At 35.3% G+C, this 22,200-nt stretch overlaps 1 protein-coding gene and 1 long non-coding RNA gene across 2 annotated transcripts in view; one reads left to right on the top strand and one right to left on the bottom strand.

The window, feature by feature from the left end:
* Nucleotides 1–533: 533 nt before the first annotated feature.
* mad1l1 (mitotic arrest deficient 1 like 1) overlaps nt 534–22,200 on the bottom strand; it is a 68,037-nt gene continuing 46,370 nt past the window's right edge. Inside the window, exon 18 of the mRNA XM_058769841.1 lies at nt 534–1,078. Coding sequence (XP_058625824.1) covers nt 917–1,078 — 162 coding nt within the window. The 3' untranslated portion in view covers nt 534–916. The remainder of the gene's footprint in view (nt 1,079–22,200) is intronic.
* LOC131536771 (uncharacterized) lies at nt 8,715–10,860 on the top strand. Its single transcript, XR_009270066.1, has 3 exons — nt 8,715–8,853; nt 9,070–9,204; nt 10,091–10,860. It is a non-coding gene; the product is annotated as an uncharacterized LOC131536771 (long non-coding RNA).

The raw sequence follows: 22,200 nt of genomic DNA, 5'->3' as shown, positions 1-22,200 counted from the left end.
CTGCGCACTACCTGAAACCACGGATGCAGGATGAGGGTAACGTTCTTTGCTAATTGCTTTGGCACAGTGGCACTTTGCATCGCTAGTGCGACAGATTTGAGACAAAATTCATCTGAAAGCAGTCTGAGTCATATCAGATTAAACTTAATGTGCACAGGATATGAAACTGTGGCATTTTATGTGGCATTCAAATAAAGACAGTAGAAAGAAAGGAAAAAAAAAAAGAAAAAGTAATGATTGCTGCCAGCTAAAACGGCCAGGGAATTTAAATACTCCCACATCCACTAGGATTTGGTGCCAAATTGTACAAAGCAAACGTTTAAAAGACATAAAACTTGCATCCGAGCTTCCAGGCAACTATTGTGGTTTCAATGGGAATATTAGTTTATCCTCAATTCAATGAGGAATTGATAACAATAATCACTAGGTTATTGGAGTTGTTTGAAGTAAAACACAATACAAGCAGCTTCTATCAGAATCATTATTCACAATGTTTTGAAATCCGTTAGATCTCAATACAAACAATAGACTGGAAAGTTTAATACGTCTTTATTTTTTTCTTCAATACAGGCAAATAAACTGCCACGAAAGATGATGTTTGTAAAAAGAGGTCTGCACATCTTAAGGTTTCTTTTGCAAATGTGTTAATCTGTTTCTTAAACACAGTGTGGGTTTACAGCATTAAAAGTAAAAGAAAAATACACCGTAATCACTATAATACTCAAATGCTGCCATATAAATTGTCATGCTTTGATGACCTTCAACTATGAAACGTTTAATCCGTAAAAAATGCAAATTAAAAATGATCAGCTTGTCACAGCCAGGAGTTCTGTAGGTGTCAGTGTCTTGCTGTGTGTGAGTGTGCGTGTGTGAGAGAGTTCCCTGAACACTGTGTGGTCGAGCAATGACAGGTAAATCAGGTGACAGTCTGGCGGCTGAACAGCTCGATGGTGACCGCGCTGAGGAACACTGGGATGCTCTTCTGATGGAAGAGATGCAGATCTACCAATCCAGTTAGAGTGCGGGAGAAATCTGTCTCCAACAGCTGCATGCTTCCGCTGCCCACTGAACCAGTAGACTGGAGAGAGAGAGAGAGAGCGAGCGAGCGACAGGGGAGAGAGGTGTCTGATTAAACATTTGTAACATGACACAGACTACAAACAAATCAAAGTAGCAAGCACCGAACAAAACAACTTCACCTACAAAGGTAGAGTAACAAACAAAAAAGTTAGAGTCAAACAAAACATCACAAACAGCCGAACAAACTACTACCGGTGGCTAAATAAGTCACTTCCTAACTAGCTAACAGCCAATGGATCATCATTAAAGTTCACTAAACTAACTAGTCATTTGGGTTTATATCAAGCTGTGAGTAATAATAATCTCTGTGTCACTAAAGTGTCACTAAAACTAACAAAGTAAACATTTGAGTCAAACAACATTTATAGGTTTATGTCAAGCTGTGAGTAATACGTTCTGAGTAAGCGATAGACAAATCAATAAACTGCTACTCTACTACTCTATAACTAGTTAAAAATTACCAGTCATTAACTATCTACTCAGTTTAACTGCTGAGTATTAACTACTGCCGAGTAAGCAGAAGACACAAACCAACAATCTGCTGCTACATAACTAGTTAAAAAACTAACGGTCACAAACTACTAAAAGGAACTAAATAACAAAAGTCAAACACAGAAATAACTCACTGAGTCAAACACTGTTGATGTCAAACTGTCAATAAGCCCTGTATAAAACAGGAGCTAAGTAACAGAACTAACTAAACCTAACATTCACCAAGTCAACTTTCATGCAATATAAGCTCTGACTAAAAAATAGACAAACCAACAAACTACTTTATGACTATTTAAAGAAAACTAATAGTCTCTAACTAACTAACTAACTAACTAACTACTAACAGGAACTAAGAAACAAAGGTTACTAAAACTAACATTCACCAAATCAAACATTGTTTGGTTTGTGTCAAGCTGCAAATGAAAATCTTTAAGTAAGCAGTAGACACACTAAAATGTTGTTTCCCTGTGTATATACTAGCTAACTAACTAGCTAACCAACTAATAGTTTCTCCTAAACGGCTTGCATTGAGTAACAACAGTCACTCAAACACAGTTTGAGTTTTATTTATATCAGACATGGAGTCATATTATCCTTTATAATATGAAGCCAAACGCACAATAAACCGCTCTGTTTCTCTGTATACATACATCCTCAAAAACTTCAAAGAAAAAAAGCAGCGAGTCTGTGATTAATTGCTTGCCCAGAGTAGAACCAAAAGGGAGCAAACACAAAATGAGGGCATCAATGCACAATGGTGCTTTCCATGTCAAATCTTTTTAAGTCTGACCTCCATAAGGAGAAGTTAGCATCAAATATATTTTACATTTAGAGGGCTCGAGAAAAGAGGGCTCTCTGTAAAGATTTATTCTTTTTTGCAGTTTTCTGTGATTTATGAAGCACCGTAATAGCATTGCTGCCTCATAACTCCAAAGCACCCCCTCGACACCAGACCTTCTAATACCTGTCCCAGCAAACCAGGCGCATATGAAAATGCCTCTCCTTTGTCTCCAACTTGGTTTTGTTTTCTATTTTCCCAGATCACATTTTAATAAAAGGTCAGCCGGTGTTTTTTTTCACTCTGTTTTTGAGAGGGAGTTATTCAGATTGTGACCTTATCAATGTGTTTTTGTATTGCCACCGCCACAAAAGGGTGTTATGAACAATATTTGACCTTTTGGCTAACAACAAGTTTGTGTTGATGTTAAAACCATCCCTGAAGTCCACATGAGAAAAGAGAAAAGACAGAAAGACTATTATAAAGTGAGAAGAAAAATGATTGACTTGGGGTACAGTTGGGCAAACAGACAATGGTAGAAGTTTTCAAATTAGTATTGTTTCTACTGCTGCTTCTTCATCTTTCCATTCTCCACGGACACCCAGTTATTTTGGCGTTCCCAACACTGTCAAGCTAAGATCCGTCAAACTTGTGTAACTTCATGTAATGGCATCTCCTGCTGAGCTTTCCTTTCTAGAGGATCAACTCCATCCATCTCGTTTCCTCACTTCTAAGAGTTTGTCAAATGGAGCGTTTGGACTGAAGGGGTGTGAAGTGAATAATTACATCATTTTGCATTTGACCCAAACAGCTGGTTTCTCTCCAAGGATGTAAAAAGGAATGCATATTAACAGTTTATGCCGTATTGTAGAGAAACAAGGGGCGAAAAAGACAGTGAAGGAAAAAGAAAAATATGCTTGCCTAGACTTTGCTCAAGATGGATTTCTGTACATGGAGTGACACCTGTAATGACTTACACTGTAAGAGCCTATATATCTCCTGACAAATACAGAGAGATCACGCACACCACCAGCACAAACACCAAATAAATACACAGCCAAGAAAATAAAAACGGCTGGTCTCAGGAGATTTTACAATATACATTCTGTCTGAAGCCAATAATCCACACACTACTGAAGTAGTTTTCTGCACCACTCGTACTACAGCAGAACAAAAAACCTTACATTACGATTCAAAAGTTTGGCATCAGTAATATGTACTGTCAAAAGTGACAGTAAAGACATTTGTAAATGTTACAAAAGAGTAATATTCTGAACTTTCTACTCCGAGAACCCTGAGGGTTTTCCACAAAAATATTAAAAGCAGCACAACGGTTTTCAACATTGACAATAAGAAATATTTTAGAATTTAAAATGAGTCTGAATGAAAAAAACTGGGTAACACAAGCAATATTCTAATTCTGTGTCCTTGCAACAAAATTACACAAAAATACAGTTTTTACCAATGTAGTACAATTCACAAACAAATGTTTGTGTTTCAGACCATTTTAATAAAATGGTATAAGAACTCACTTTAACATCTGACTCACAATCATACTGATCAGGTGTTTATATGACAATGTGAAGTCATACAGCTATTTAGTTGTTACAGCATTGTAATAAAAAAAAAAAAAATTAAATTAAATATAAAAAAAAATTGGTCACCCTTCATTTTAATTCATTTCATTTGTTGCTTATTAATAGTTAGTACGGTAGTTGTTAAATTTAGGTATGTGCTTTATAAATATTAATAAACAGCCAATATGTTAATAATAGGCATGCTAATAAGCAACTAGTTAATAGTAAAAATTGGGCCGAATACTAAAGTGTTACCAAAAAATAGTACAGATAAGTTGGAAAAACTTAAACACACACTCAAAAGTTCAGCAAGAAAACAGCACTGAAATACAAAGTTTGCAACGAGCCAAGAAAGCACATACACACAAACAAATTTATGATCCAGTTGAATTAGAGTCGTCTGTTGGTGCGAGAGCACCCCACCGAGCTCAAAGAGAGGAAACGGGAAGCTGTCATTGCGTCGAGTGTGAGGCGGAGGTGTGTGAAGAGCAGTAATTGGCTGTTAAATTAGCTTTATCTACTGATTAGGCAGATGTATAATTAGCCAACTGCTCCTTGCTAACGGCACATCGTGCTTTACCACATCCATGACATGAGATACAGCACGTGTACTGCAGATAAAAAGCTACATTAGCTACTAAATTTGGCATATTTAGACTAGGAAACAAACATTTTAGAAGTTCAAAGTGGGCACATTATATGACATGCCACAATGTATGTTACTGTATTAAATAATAATAAAGAAAGATAAAACTAGTACGCCTATCAAAATTAAGCTAGGTGCCACATTTGTAACATTTTGATGTATTAGTTGTAATGATACAGTTGCTACTGTAATGATAGTTTTGATATAATATGTAATATGATCTGAATATTTTTATAAGTACTTATGAATTGGACTACACATCCCCGTTTTTTTCCCCCAGAAAGAGATTCACAAGAAAAAGGCAGAGTGTAAGGCAGTTTGTTAGAAAAACAACAGATGTGTTTAAAAGGGAAAAGCTCCATCTATGATGTCACTGACAACAGATGCAATACATCTAGTGACTTTCTGAAAATATGACAAGCAAATTTTTCTCCATTTCACAGATGCGGCTTTGATAGTGAAGTTCTTGGTGTCCATGAAGACATGCAGACTGTTGATTTAAGCTAATTAAGTTACAAAATTGTAATTTATTTTTTAGTACTTGCAAGCCCAAAATCAAACTGAACTTGAAACAAATATATCTTTAAGTTTATGGAAAATGTAGGTTTAACCATAACTGCTAACACAATTGGTCCCAAACCAGCTACATTAATTATTTTTTTAATTATTATTATTATTATATTTATTGAATAATATAGTATATAGTACTATTTGATACACTGTAAAAAAAAAAGAAAAAGAAAAAGTTGAACCAACTTAAAATTTTAAGGCAACCAGCAACCAAAACACAAATTTGAGAATCTCCCACAAAAATAAGTTGCTGAAAATCTGCTGAAGCTGGTTGCCTTAAAATTTTAAGTTGGCTCAACCTTTTTTTTTTTTTTTACAGTGTACCGTAGTATTTAGACATTTCTCATATTTGGGTTACAGGAAATTAGAATCTCACAAATCTCATATAAAATTAACATCTAAATAAAATGTAGCCATAAAATAATAATAAAAAAACATGCTATCAGTATATAAAAATGTGAATACTATTTTCCTTGCACTTACACCATGAATTTGAAACGTGGAAAGAAAAAACATGGATAAAAGGTTCATTGGCATTTCTGCCGTATCTAGAGCGAGTGCTTTATGATCTCCTAACTGAGCAAACGTCAGCCAAGGGACTGCAGGAAGGACCGCCTCTCCAACTGGAGGAGAGAAGATGTAATTGAATAATCAGAAATATGCAAATGAAAAACAAAAAGGCTTCAATTTAAATGCAGATTTTGACATTTTACCTTGCATGGAAGAAGAAAAAAAAAAAAAAAAAAAAAAAGGAGGACAGCAGGATGAGTGGCAGAGTAAATATCAAGACCATTATCAAGAGTTTACTTTAGTATGTGCATTAAGTTGCATATGAGATGGCCTGTTTTTAGTCACGTTAACTTCTACCTGTCTGCCCATACACAAACGCTTTATAATTATTAGGTCCTGGACCAAAGTTAAGGAAAAAAAAACTTTGTTTTCTGCTATTTGCTTAATAGAGCATATAGAAATGAGAGTTACAGTACAGCAAACAGATGACTTCACCCACCATCTGTGAGAAACAACACAAGAACAACCTAAAAACACAGAGAAGAACATCTGTGGATTAGATTGCAAGACAACAAGAGAAAAAGAGATAATGGCATCCTCACCAGTTAATCTAAACTTTCTTAAACTTAATTTATACTTCGTAATTTAACATGAACACAAAATAGCTGGCTGAAATGTCTGAACAGTGACTGGATTTGAACTACGTGATAAACATAAGCATGTATCTCTTCCTGTATATTTGTCCCACAGACATGAATAATAAAAATAGTGCAGCATTAATACCACAAAGTGGATTTTCACATGATTAATGATAAAAACAAGCTATGAAAACAAACAAAAAAATCATAAGTTTGAACTGAAGGAGAGATCCTTCATACAGTATGTACCAGAACATGACTTTTTTTTTTTTTTGGTGAGTCAATAAGAAACAACCAAACAACATGATAAAAACACTTAGCGACCGGATACAGGGTATTGGAAGGATTTTTAAAATCAAATGTAAGACCTGCACAAATAAAATTAATACTATATAAGCAGGCGATATCTATGGTGTCATATTACACCTTAAAATGACTGTACAAAGCATGATTTACAGTTCAGATACAGGTTTTCTACTATATTCCTCTACTATATTCTTAATTTTCTTTTTCATCTTCTCTTGTGACTTAAAGACTTTTTTTATTTGCATCTCTCAGTCACAACAGTTGTGAAACATTTTCTTGCCTGAGTGTATCCTCAGTCTAGGCAAATTAAAATGCATCAGTACAAAGAGCTTGCTGTCCTTCCAAAACCTCTTTCTTTTCCCATGATACTCCACCACACACAAACAACTTCTGCTGTCATGACAGGCTAACATGATGGCTGACATATGCTTTATGAACGGAGAGAGAACTAGAAGGAATAAAAGTGAGCATCGGTCTGGGAAAGACTGTCAAACAGAATAGAACTCAAACTCTGTCAGGAAACTCTCCACTCGACAGCTGTGATGGACAGAGATGATGTCTGCTAGTTTAGGCATTCGATCTTCAATAGACTCTGCAGTCTCTAGGGATCAAATCAAACCCCCATCCACTCAGAACATTTCATGTTCTCACTAGAACACAAGAGAGAGCTCACGCATGCACACGCTGTATGTTTAGCTGAATCTATAAACATGTTCCGCATGGATTACTCTTGACCAGATGTTCTGAGATACTACAGACAGTATGTCAAATCGTTGTTAAGGCCTGAAATCATACTGAAATCAGTATGGTTTTTGTTTTTTCCCCCCGAAAAAGAAGAATATGAAAATGAGAAGGTTAACAGATCAAATTTACTTTAAAATACCAAATGGCACATTTTCTATTCAGTGTTTTTTGACCAATGAATTTCCATAAGGATTTTGTACCTTGTACAGATATTCTTGAAGAGCAAATAGATGAAAGACTTTATAACGGAGAATAAAAAAGGATAAATAAATAAATGAACATTAAGAAAAACAACAACAAAAAAAACGTCTTTACTAATTATTACCAAATAAATAAATTATGTGCACACACACACTGCATACTCACTATAGAAATTCCCATAAATATTCACTATAGACATTCCAATAAATAAATAAATAAATAAATAGTACAACTCCCTATATAAAATTCCAATAAATAAATATTAACCATAGAAATTTCCATAAATAAAATATTAGATATATTGAAACTCTGGAACTTTTTTTGTCAAAGATATTTTTGACCTTTAATGAGTTTAGAAATCACAGATTGTCTGATTCCAGAGAGATTCTAGAAAGCATTTGATTAGCCCCCCAAAAATCAAATAAATAAATTAAATCTATGTAGATGCTATTTCTGTCAAATTTTAGGAATATGTATGGTGGCATATGACCTCAAAAGCTAATATACACGGTGCAAAAGTTCCATAACTTTAATTATGATTTCATGGGGTTTTTAAGTCCACATATTTCACATGTATGACATCAAGAGCTAAGGAAAGCAATAAATATAATAATCACTGGTGTGTTAGAAGTAGTTCAAGGCACCACAGTGGATCCATGAAATTATTTCAGAGTTCAAGCTGTGAATGCAAATGTTATTGGTCAATACAGGATAGAAAGTAGTTCAGTCTGAGAAAGAGAAACTCGTCCAAAACACAGCAGCAGTGAACCTGATTAAACAGTCCACAACAGTGTATTGACTGTGGCTGGGCAGGCAGGAGACGACTGAGATTCACTTCTTCAAATCAACTGCACAGACAGGGTCCAAAATTAACTTTGCCACACCTGCTAATGGTGGGTGACTTGATCAAATTTACCAGCCGTTATTACTTCCTCCCTGCCATAAAAATGTAGTCTGCACTTTAAAAAAATAAAAATAAAAATAAAAAGTGTCTACATGCTGTGTGTATCTTTCTCTCCCTTTTTTGTGGCTTAATACAAAACAAATTTCACACGTTACCACATGGAGATGAAAATCTTACACTCAGCTTGTTGGGTCATTTTATTGGGTTATTTTTAATATTTTTACCCAGGTGCTGGGTCATTTTAACACTGGGTTATTTTTTTCTACCTAACCGCTGGGTTGACCCTGTCTCCGATGAAACTTCCCAACAATGCAGCTGCTGTGAGCACCGGCTTTTTAAGTCCACAGGAGAGAGCGGTTCTCAGCGCTGCTGCCGCCGATTTGGTGGGCTCTTTCCGGGAAATAAAGGTTTGTATTAATTTGATTTCATTTATAAAGTCTTTAATATTATTTCACGCAACATAAGGACGAGATGTCAGCTGCGTCAGCAGCTGTTGTTGTTTTGCGCTGGAAACGTCCTTTGCCTTGCATGACATGAATGGATTTTATTCATTATAATACTGCGTGTAATTCAATGTGATGTTAAAATGTTCTCTAATTTCAGTACTGTTTGTTTTTGGGCAGGTTTTGGAGTCAGTCAGGCCATCTCTCAGCTATGAGTGAGACGCGAGGCCGCGGTCTAAAGTTTGCAGTTCCCCCGCGAACAGCAGCCCTTCACCGGCTCAGATTTCGGCGTGCATGAGAATTAGCACTATTTCGGTAAAAAGCGATTACAGAGAACGGTTCAATACACTTAAATTAAAATGCTACTTCTAAATATGCCTTTTTTATTTCTAAAATGCTTGTTAAACAAGTTTAAATGCATGTAATATTGTAAGCTATGCTATATTCAAACAAATAAATTCAATTTGTCTTGTATTTTGTGCATGGATGTTCTTGCTTAATAATAAATGTTCATCTTTTGATTATTGCTGTTGCCTATAGTAATTCTGCATGTGATTTTTAATGTCCAGCCCATTTTAAGCCAGCAATATAATCATTTTTAAACAATAGATGACTTAAATTAAACAACCCAGCATGGTGGGTAAAAACGTTTAACCCAACCAGGTGGGTGAAAATAGCCCAGCATGTGTTCTGTCCAACATTTACCCAACACTGGGTTGCCAAATAACCCAAGTTGGGTTGTTTTTAACCCAACATTTTTTAGAGTGTAAAGAGTCTTCTGAAAGAGACAGGGTTGCAAATTTGATTGCCGGGAATGCTTCAACAACAACAACAACGAGATTAACAAAGTTATAGATCATTTGCTATAAAAGTTGCATTAATTGATTTTTGCAGGACACTTGCATGATCATCTACATCTATCAAAGCTATTTTATCTTTGGGAGCTCATCTTCAAAATTATACATGACTTAAAACCCTCAAAAATACATTTTAAACTCAAAAGTGCAGCTGCTCATTAGCAAATGATCCAGAGAATGATTTGAAAGAAAATGTATTGACCCTGCAAGTGAACTTTGCACCTTTGATTTTTTATAATGCATATTGTCATAAATTAGAGCATGTACTGTTACCAGTTCTCTGAATTTCCCTCACTACATGTGCTCACTTGCAAACTTATTCTTGATTTCACTCTCATTAATAGCTCATCAGTGAGTTTAATCAGCGAGTCCATCAAAAGGTGTAATCATCCCCTGATTGGACGAGAGGAAATGCCAGAACGCTGATCAAAACATGCACAGAGACACCTGCCGTTCCAACGTCGACAATCAAAGCGGCCCTACTGTTACCATGGAGATTATCAAAGCCAGAATCTTCGTCATCCTAACCTTTGAGGTTAAAGCAAGACATTGCACCAGCAAAGGTTAACACAGGGACACATTTAACTGTCAGTGTGTGCAGGCTCAGTGGATGACATTTGTGAAGCCATTATAAAGGCTATGTGGTTGCTTAACATAATGAATACAGGTCAAAGCTTGAGACACAGCAATCTGCTATGAACTTTAAGTGAATTCTAATCTTATTTAAATAGAAAACTGTAAATAATTAAGCATCAACCGGTTCATATCAAATATATGTAAAAAACTCTCAAATAGGCAAATGACTAATTACTCATACTTAGGTGTAGAGATTTGAACAAATCCCTAAATGTAAGTATTAAATTTCAGCATGCAACTCTTTGTGCTATGGACATGAAGGACACATTAAACCATGTTACTTACTGAAAGGTGGTTTGCTGTTGTGCTATTTTAGAAATTATTGGAGACCAATGTGTGGTTGACCAATATGGATTTTCTTTGATGGCTGATAAATAAATGGCTAAATAAAATGGCTTACATCACACAAATTTAAAGACAGCAAATAACATGCAATGAAAGTGATATTTATGGTTATGTAATATTTACCTAAAGAATTAGAAGAAATTATTTTAATAAGAATCAATTTGAAAAAAAAAAATCTTTGAAATAAACAGATTTGTACTTCATATAGAAATGTCTTTATTCTGTCCTATTAGATCGTATTTCACACACAAAAAAGAGAAAGTTAAACACACAAATAAAATGGAAGTAAACACTATAACCATATTCTGGCAATTCTGGCCAAGGTTACAAAAAAATTTCTGCTGCACTTAAGGTTCCTAAGAGCACAGCGGCCTCCATAATCCTTAAATGGAAGACGTTTGGGACGACCAGAACCCTTCCTAGAGCTGGCCGTCCGGCCAAACTGAGCTATCGGGGGAGAAGAGCCTTGGTGAGAGAGGTAAAGAAGAACCCAAAGATCACTGTGGCTGAGCTCCAGAGATGCAGTCGGGAGATGGGAGAAAGTTGTAGAAAGTCAACCATCACTGCAGCCCTCCACCAGTCGGGGCTTTATGGCAGAGTGGCCCGGCGGAAGCCTCTCCTCAGTGCAAGACACATGAAAGCCCGCATGGAGTTTGCTAAAAACACCTGAATAAGATTCTCTGGTCTGATGAGACCAAGATAGAACTTTGGCCTTAATTCTAAGCAGTATGTGTGGAAAACCAGGCACTGCTCATCACCTGTCCAATACAGTCCCAACAGTGAAGCATGGTGGTGGCAGCATCATGCTGTGGGGTGTTTTTCAGCTGCAGGGACAGGACGACTGGTTGCAATCGAGGGAAAGATGAATGCGGCCAAGTACAGGGATATCCTGGACGAAAACCTTCTCCAGAGTGCTCAGGACCTCAGACTGGGCCGAAGGTTTACCTTCCAACAAGACAATGACCCTAAGCACACAGCTAAAATAACGAAGGAGTGGCTTCACAACAACTCCGTGACTGTTCTTGAATGGCCCAGCCAGAGCCCTGACTTAAACCCAACTGAGCATCTCTGGAGAGACCTAAAAATGGCTGTCCACCAACGTTTACCGTCCAACCTGACAGAACTGGAGAGGATCTGCAAGGAGGAATGGCAGAGGATCCCCAAATCCAGGTGTGAAAAACTTGTTGCATCTTTCCCAAAAAGACTCATGGCTGTATTAGATCAAAAGGGTGCTTCTACTAAATACTGAGCAAAGGGTCTGAATACTTAGGACCATGTGATATTTCAGTTTTTCTTTTTTAATAAATCTGCAAAAATGTCAACAATTCTGTGTTTTTCTGTCAATATGGGGTGCTGTGTGTACATTGAGGAAAAAAAACGAACTTAAATGATTTTAGCAAATGGCTGCAATATAACAAAGACTGAAAAATTTAAGGGGGTCTAAATACTTTCCATACCCACTGTATATATGATTATATTTTTAATCTCAAATTTAAGACTTTTTAAGACCTTTTTTAAGACCTGCACAAATAAAATTAATACCATATGAGCAGGGTAGGGCAATGTCTATGGTAAACTGTAAAATGAATGTAAAAAGCATGATTTACAGTTCAGATAGAAGTTTTCACAAAACAAAAAGTTTTATAAAATTATACACTTCACATTTCAGCCTTTAAACCATTTTTTAAGAAAATGGATGAGTCAAAAGTATTAATTATATTAATTTAAACAATTATCAATAAATTATTATATGTGACCCTGGACCACAAAACCAGTCTTAAGTCACTGGGTATATTTGTAGCAATAGCAACAATACATTGAAGGGGTCAAAATGATTGATTTTTCTTTTATGCCAAAAATCATTAGGACAGTAAGTAAAGATCATGTTCCATGAAGATATTTTGTCAATTTTGATATTACTGTAAATATATCAAAAGTAAATTTTTGATTAGTAATATGCATTGCTAAGAACTTCATTTGGACAACTTTAAAGGCGATTTTCTCAATATTTAGATTTTTTTTTTGCACCCTCAGATTCCAGATTTTCAAATAGTTGTATCTCGGCCAAATGTTGTCCGATCCTAACAAACCATACATCATATATCATTTATTCAGCTTTCAGATGATGTATACATCTCAATTTTGAAAAATTGACACTTAAGACTGGTTTTGTGGTCCAGGGTCACATTTTAATTAAATAACATACAAACACATTTTAGTGTTTAGAATTTTATATTGAATTATCTCCTTATCGATCCACCAGTTCACATTTACAGCTCTGCGTGTTTGCAGGGTAAAAACATGGGTCGATTTTTTGCATTGGTCTGAACAAAAACAACCCAATGAGGCTGCAGTTCTAGGACTGCATAGGACCCTATTTTTGGGACAGCACCATCTATTCCAACAGAGGAGACCTGATTCAAACATCAAACAAACAGATGCAAACAAACAGCACATCAGACGTGAAGCACTGCGGCAAATTAACTGAAGTCTCACACAGACACAAGTCTTCTTTCCAAGAAAACTACATTTTAAACCAGAATATATTGAATATTGAAATAAATTAGGTTAAATATTTCAAGAGGGTTACCAACGGGTATGTTTAGAGTTAGGAGTTGGTTAGGACAATAATTAAGTGTATACAATTAAATAACTACATAATTCCTTAAAAGTAATAATATACATAATTGAATACCAAGTGCTATAAAATAGTATGAGCCACTAATATTTAGTCATTTAGCAGATGCATTTATCTAAAGCGACTTATAAATGACGACAATGGAAGCAATCAAAATCAACAAAAGAGCAGTGATATGCAAGTGCTATAATAAGTCTCATTTAGCCTAACGCAGTACATGTAGCAAGAGATTTTTTTTAACCATATAATAAATAAAAAGAAAGCATAGAATAGAAAAAGAATAGAGCAAGCTAGTCTTAGAGGCCTTTTTTGCTTTTGTTAATTGTATAATAAATACAAAGAAAACAGAATACAAAAAGATTAGAAAAGCTAGTGTTAGTTTTTTTTTTTTAAGAATAGAATTAGAATAGAGACAGGTGTGACGTTCTTCATTCTCTCTTACACTCTTTTTGGCTCATTAAAAATTAATCTTGCTACCACGTTCTGGATTAATTGCAAAGGTTTGATAGAACTGGCTGGAAGACCTGACACAATACATACATACATACTAAAAAATAAATAAATAAAATAAAATAATTAAAAAACAAACAAACAAACAACAAAAACTATATGGTCCTAGAAATCCAGTTCTGAAACTACAGCCTCCTACTCACAACAACAGCCCTATTGAACATGCAGATTCATTCTCTGCCAGCAGGAGGCGCTTTCGAACGGTTTCTGCGGTAACAGCAGAACACAAAGCAGCGCAGCACCGGACTTTGAAACGTGCAGCGCTCATGTTTTATTTATAGCCTTTTGAAGTTTGATCGTCACATTAAGCTGTACCTTGATTCTGGTCTGTACCCAGATTTAAGACCTCTTGAAATCATAATTAAAACAATTTAAGACTTTTTAAGGACCCGCGGGAACCCTGTATATATGCCATGTATTTTTTGTAATATGGTAATACATGGTTTAATGAGCACATAGCACTGAGGAAGGGTTAATACCCGAAAACGTTTTGCACTCTTGCACCTTTTTGCACTATTTAGTGACCTCGGAGTAATAAATGATATAAGCCTTTTTGGACTGTTTGGATGAGTGCGGATCTCCTTTGTCTAGAAACATTAACGCACCGTATATTATTGGTCTACTGGACTTTCGGACGAGTGTTCGGCATTACGACCTTTTCTATTTAGTGGTTACAGAGAGACGTAAAATTTTTTGCCCCCCTACACTTAACACATTTCATTCCCTGATGTGACTCAAATAGGCAGACAGGGCTTTGAGGAGTTTAAAAAGTGGACTTGATGCCCTGTTCCAATAACACCCACGCAAAAGCATATTTCTGCCATGAATAGAGTGAGAGCTCTCACGACCAATGTGCTCTTATGCTAAACCCTGCAACGAACAAAGAACGTTTTGTCAAAGCTGCACAATGACTATGGTGCGCACTGTGTGCTGGGAACAGACTGTCCACTAAAATTATAAGCACGCTAGACAGAATTGAGCCTTTTCAGCTCCATTCAGTTTATGTTTTCATCCCACTGAGTAGAGACATACAGCACGGCTTAAATATTGCAGATAAAAGTAAATTTAGACTTTTTTCCTATCCGTGCTTTGAAGGTACATTTTTCATTGGGGACAAAATATTAGAGGATGAAATTAATGTAATATTATGTGAAAACAGAAGCTGTATGTTACTAACCAAATGTACCCACCATCAAAGCACAGAGACTCTAATTACAGCAAAGATGAGAGGACACAGAGTATATAATCTTCCTTTGATGGAACTGTCCATGTTATTGCTACACTCATGAAAAATGCAAAAGTAATATAGCACTGGATTTTCACATTTTCAGAGAAAAAGCTTGCTGCAGTGATGACAAGGTATTTCTACATGGTTGCTGAGGTGCTGCAGTGCAGTTGACAAGGCGCTCCAAACGGTTATTTTATCATTGCTTACAGTTGCTTTAAGTTCTAAGTTATTATTTTCTATTATATTTAAGGGATAATGCATGGATAGCTGTGCATTAAACGATTTTAATGCACGAAGTGGAGGCCAAGAACCTGCATGGTTGCCTCGGCGAAGTGCATTAAAAGCTATCTGTGCAGTTTATCCCGCTTATACATCGGTCATTTTACAGCATTGACAAGTTAAAGCTCTTAATGATGTTTGCAGTGCAATATTTGACCGGAAGGGTAAAAATGATGGTTATTTTTGTCAGCTACAGCTCGTTAGTGCTAGCATTCTGCTCGCTTCAAATCAGACACAGATGAAATAGTGCAGTAAGATCACATTTATTTGAATGAATTATAGCATTTATTTGAATTAATTATTGCTCGATTGATTGAGAGAGCGAGAAAGAGAAAGACAGTTGTGTGTGTTACCCACATCTGCACGTCTTATACCATAGTATAAATTGAAACATTGTACATCAAAGCTAACATAAAAAATTCTTGATTCCTGAACAATAACCAAAAAAAAAAAGTTACACTATTTTAAGGTGTCCTTGTTGCAGTGTAATTATACATTTAAGTACTGAGTAATATTAATTAGCTACATGTACTTACTTTATGGTTAGGGTTAGAATTAGGGTTTGGCTTAGGGTTACTTGCATGTGATTATGCATAATTAATTGTTATCATAATAGTGAGTAAATGTAACGCGTAACAAGTAAACCTTAAAATAAAGTGTTACCAAAAAATTTAAACGAAAGAAAAAAAGAATGGCTGAATAACAAATAAAATAAAAATAATAAAAATAATTTCTCTCTAAAGCACAAATAGTAAACAACCAAAAAGAGATCATGTAAGGATCTATCCACATGGAGAAACAGTCTGAAAAAAATAATCCAAATTCACCAAACTATTTCTTTAAAACTGTTTCTGACTGTTTTCGAATGAATGTCCTGTTTGGACTCTCATTCTGACGGCACCCATTCACTTAGAGAGGATCCTTTGGTGAACAAGTGATGTGATGCTAAAATTCACCAAATCTCTTCTGATGAAGAAAAACTCATCTACATCTTGGATTGCCTGAGGGTGAGTACATTCTGAACTATTCTTTAAATTGGCTTTGGCAAGATGTAGACAGCCAGCTTCAAGAGTTATGTCGATGACAGACGATTACTACAATTTTTACAAAATAGAAATGAGTCTATGAAAAACTAAAAAATGCAAACTAAACAAATCAGAAACTAAAATAAAAATATGTATAGATTGTAAATTCAAAAACCAACCTGAAAACTATAAGACTATAAACAGAGAATTTACACATCGAAGTTTAATTCATTGTAACAGTGATGCAGTATCATAAATGAAAGTTGAAGGGATCAAGAACCACACACACACACACACAAAAAAAAAAAAGAGAAAAAAAAGTATATACACTGTCAAAACTGTGACAACATAAGTGATGTTAGACTATGATCTGCCCTGTGACAGATGGTTTTGGTTCACCTACACTCAAATTCAAAGTGTGAAAATCAATCATAAAAGTACTTTTCAGGTCCAGTTACTGTTTTTTGCCTTGTAGGTTGGATCAGTCTCAGGTCTTCAGATTTTTGACTTCTGAGCATAAAATTGGCGGCAACACTTTATTTTAGGGTCTCTTAACTAGTTGCTTATTAGCATGCATATTACTAAAATATTAGCCATTTATTAGTACAAATTAAGCACATATTAATGCGTTATTCTACATGACCTTATTCTACATCCCTAATCCTACCCAATACCTAAACTTAACAACTACCTTACTAACTATTAATAAGCAGCAAATTAGGAATTTATTGAGGGAAAAGTCGTAGTTAATAGTGAATAAGTGTTCCCTATTCTACAGTGTTACCAAATTGGCCACCAAAAAAAAAAAAAACAAAAAAAAAAAAACAATTATGAAATCTATTTAAAAACAACAAAATTTGGCTAACCAACCCCTAAACTTGTTTTTAATAGTTTAAACTAGTTAAAAGATTGTGGCATCAGTGTGACACTTTCTTTATTGGCCCATGTTTTCTACTTTATTCCTCTTTTAATTGTGACCATTGATTGAGTATTTTCTCTGCCTGGCTCCCTGTTGAGATGAGCTCAGCAGGGAAAGAGGCTGATTGGTTTTGCGTCTGAGAAACTTCTGATTACTACTGGAGCTGAAAACATAGCTGAGGGCAGCAATCACGGCGACCAACCTGGCCTGACAATAACTGAAACCGAGTTAAGAGACGATAAGAGAGAATGGCAACATAACTGCAAAACACTGCTGGGCAATGAAGCGGATGCTTCCATAGGTGGTGGCTGTTTTCAAATAAACACTGGAGAGCTAAAATTAAACTGCCAGATACTGGGATTGAGGGTTATGGTTAAATCTATGTGTGTGTGTCTGCAAATCGAAACTTTGCAGTTATTTTCATGTCAAATCCCTGTCAAAGTGTTGCTTCGCGCTTGTCAGATTTTACCAGCAAAACAAAATTGAGTATGCATAATTATGGGCATGTATTTGTTTGGTTTCTGAACTGTTTATTGACGCTTAAATTCTAATTACATGAATGTGGTTAACGACTGCTATTCTCATGTTGACATGGCATGTAAACTGTTGAAACATGGCAACAGAAGCTCTTTGAAGGAAAATCGATTTACAATTCGGGCAAATAAAACTTAAATATTTTTCACGTGTCAAATATTAATGAGTTCATACTATGATCATGAATGATTTAAGCTCTGAACAAGAGCGATATTCGCATTTTTTACAGTAGAAAAAAGCTATCCCGCTATGAAATCCCAATATAATCTGAACAAGATTATATTGTCAAAGATTACTGACTTTATTTAATCTCTAAGTAAATATAGCAAAAAAAAAAATTGAAGCATTTTCAATGCTACGAGTGAATTTAAGCATTAAAATATCTTATACCATGGTCTGCCTGAATACGCGATTCTGACTGGCTGGCAGGTATGCATTAAAACTCTTTAATACACAGGTAGTTCCAAGTCAGTTTAATCACCTTCTATATTAATGTGCTGCTTTAACTGATGCACACAAACCCACACCCATCACTCGCACACAAACACAAACACACACAGAGACAGAGACAGAGAGAGAGAGAAAGGGAGAGAGAGAGAGAGAGAGAGAGAGAGTTGGAGATTGTGGATTGCACTGCGCACGCACACACGAACTTGTCAACACTTCCCCACGACTTTTATTAATAAAATAGCCTAGATACTAGATCGCTACATTATATTCCTCAGCAACGAGGTGTAAAATCACTGTTTTTGAAGTAACACAGCTTCATTGTTTGTAGAGACACACACAGACAAAGGTAACGCACACAACTGTCATCTCTCTCGCTCTCTCAATTGAGAATCAATTCAAATAAATGTGATCTTTACCACACTATTTCATCTCTGTGTCTGATTTGAAGCAGGCAGAATTCTAGTGGTAATGAGCCGTAACTGACAAAAAGAAGTCATTTTTACTCTTCCGGTCAAATATTGCGCTGCAAAACATCATTAACAGCTTGAACTTGTAAATGCTGGCAAATGACCAAGGTATAAGTGGGTGGTTATACCTTTGCGGCGGGGTGTTCTTTAAGGGTGGGAATCACCAGAGGCCCTACGATACGATATTATCACAATACTTGTCGCGGAACAATATTATTGCGATTTTAAATATTACAATATTCTGCGATATTGCAATTTATTACCTTTTTCCAACTTCAAATTATGTCCCCAAAAGGAAAACTTTGGCAATGTCTGTTTTAACTAAAAAGAAACATTTCTCATTTCAATTTTATTGCTGCAGTGCAAAATGGGATTGTCAAGCAGACAAACTGACCAACACTTTCATGAAAATATGAAATTCAAATTTTCTGAGATACTGAATTTGAGATTTCCCTTAGTTGTCAGTTATAATCATCAAAATGAAAAGAAATAAACATTTGAAATATATCAGTCTGTGTGTAATGAATGAATATAATATACAAGTTTCACTTTTTGAATGGAATTAGTGAAATAAACTCTTTGATGATATTCTAATTATATGACCAGCACCTGTATAGGGCCCCCCCTCAGAAATTTTGTGTTGTGTATTTAAATATTTCTGGTTATCAAATGAAGGCATAAAACATTGATTTAATTTATCTTTTAATTAATGAAAATTAAACGCATTCTATTTTTTGGCAAAGAAAGAGGATTTACTATTAAAATTAAAACTAAAACATGGAAGACATATTGTGTGATTATTTCTATAAAATTTAAGTTTTCAACAGTAGTAGTAGTGTCACATACATTCTACTAAATAATAGTAATACATTTCTGGCACAATGTCTTTAAGTAAAACATAACTTTTATTTTGTCGGGTTGCCGTGAATTACATTTCTGTGTGCATATGATATGAGCTAGTTTTACTCAAATGAAACGATAAAATGCTCGTGAAGTGATTCTCAGAGCAGTTCTGGAGATGTTGTTCATGTATTTATGTCCTCAATTAGTGTATGTAGTAAACAAAACCGCACGTCTGTGCCATTCATTCATTCACAGAGACAGGCAGAACATGCAGGGTTCATATTTAAATCGACTTTTGCAGCTTAATATTTACAGATACAAGTCCATATTGTGATTTGATTTAAGTGACATTCTGTGTTAAACAGTACAGTATATTCCGTTTTTATAACTCGATTCCGTGATTCCGTTCTTGTTTACAAATCTGACATAAATCCATACATCCGATTTAAATGCGGACGGGGCTTTCCTGATAACTTTCCGCGATGCTGCCATCTTTATTTTACTAACTTACTGCATGCTGAAGGTGACCAGCTGACCTCACCAGAAAAAATATATTAAAAAAATTAAAATAAACACACCACCATCTAGTGGACTGTAAAGAAATTGATTTTATTATTCTACCAAACAGTATAATAAAAGATCGATACTTGGCGTCCGTGTATCGATACAGTATTGGCGCGAAAAATATCACAATACTACGCTGTATTGATTTTTTCCCCCACCCCTAGTGTTCTTGGCCTCAACGTCGTGCATTAAAATCATTTAATGCACAGCTAGCCATGTATTATCCCTTACATAATGTACAGTATTAAAAAAAAAACACTTTAAAATAAAATGGCTAGATATTTAGTTTAGATTACGCCTATTAATTTTTTTTTTTTTTTTTTTTTAATTACTTTGAGTGTTAGATGACGGCAAATAAAATCTAAATATAAAAATAGGGAAAATTAGCATGCACAATTAAATATTATTAGTAAAAATTAAAAATTATTGATCAATACCAATAAACCCAAAAGCATTCTTATTCAAGTCTTTACAAACATTAATAACGATACAACAATTTCTACTGGACCAGTATGTGCTTTGGCTTCTGGTTTAGAAAAGGTAAATTACTAAAGAAAAGACCCTGTTTTCAGACCACAGTTTCTTGCCTACCCAGAATGCCCTTCTAAGAACACAAATCTAATTTCATAAGCAATAAGTCTACGATGAGTCCATGCTAACATGACGTTAAGATGATACTCCATATGCCCTCAATCAATACAAACTGGTTTATCTGCAGGAGTCGCCCGCAACTAAAGTTAACAGCTGGACTGAAGTTTGGCTCAGATTCAGTTACTGTATCGAGTCACTGCAAAGCCTGATAATGCAGTAAACCAAAAGGGCTTTGAAGAAAAATATATACCCGTAACATTTGGTTGACTCTCTTCACGGTCACACTGAGAGGACAAGGTTTCATTATATAAAGAAAATGGACAATCAGAGGACAAAATCTGTTCTAAACCACTAGCCCCAAGTATTAAACTTTGGAGAGTAACTCGCTCTGCACCATTTGTCCAAGACACAGTATGAACAGTATCTCATAGTGTGGCTCAATGAGAGGTGTGCCATTTTTATGTTTTTGGACTGGCAAACAATAACATAGATGACAAAAAAGTCCTACAGACATTGAAGAACCCAAATCAGAATATCAAAGCAACCTTACAGCTATTCAGTACACAGTATTACACGGCTTATTATAACCACTCTGCACTGTAATAATAAACACGAACACGGTTATCCGCAAAATCAAAAAGTAACAGATTTGATAAAATTCATGCAAAATGCACTTATTAGGATTAAAACCTTTTCTTTTTTTTCTTTTTGTGTCCCCTGCGAGTATGTTCTAACATCATGATTTACAGTAATGAAAGTAATGAAAGAAAAGCTCAGAACAGTATTAACATCAACTCTAATTAAAAACTTTACACACATCTGCTGAAACTATTAACCATGGTTCAATATGAAACTAATGAACAGAGAGACAGCAGTTGTCTCCGAAGTTTAACTTCAAGGCTCATTGATCTGAATTCAACTAGGAAAAAAAAAAGGTTTAAACGCTTTGCACGCTTTGTCATTTGTCTCTATGTTTTATAAAGCATTTCATGCATATTTCTTTGCCTGTTAATGCTCAGCACTCAATGCCAACATTCTTTGTTTAAAATTACAATCAATATGTCACAACTGTCAGATTACAACACAGAAGACACAATAAAATCTTATTGGAGTGTGTGAATGGTAACATATGAGTGTCTGTGATTGTGTGTAACTCAAGGTTAACAAATATTGACAGTGAATTATCTTCAGCAGTAGGGTCGCAGGTGGCTTCAACAGGCCTAATTTCACAGGCAAAGTCAAAACACACACACACATAGCCTTATTCATATGATAGCAAGCTGCTAAAAATCTGAATTGAATGCTATATTAAAAGCATTGCTATACTACAGAAATATAGTACTTTCTAAGTCAAGTACAAGAATTTGTCTCAAGTTAAAGTAATGAATTAAATGCATACTTAAATGTAAAAGTGAACAGAAATAG

This window comes from Onychostoma macrolepis, chromosome 01 (assembly GCF_012432095.1).
Source record: "Onychostoma macrolepis isolate SWU-2019 chromosome 01, ASM1243209v1, whole genome shotgun sequence".
Classification (NCBI taxonomy): Eukaryota; Metazoa; Chordata; class Actinopteri; order Cypriniformes; family Cyprinidae; genus Onychostoma; species Onychostoma macrolepis.
This window is presented reverse-complemented; position numbering and strand designations above follow the sequence as displayed.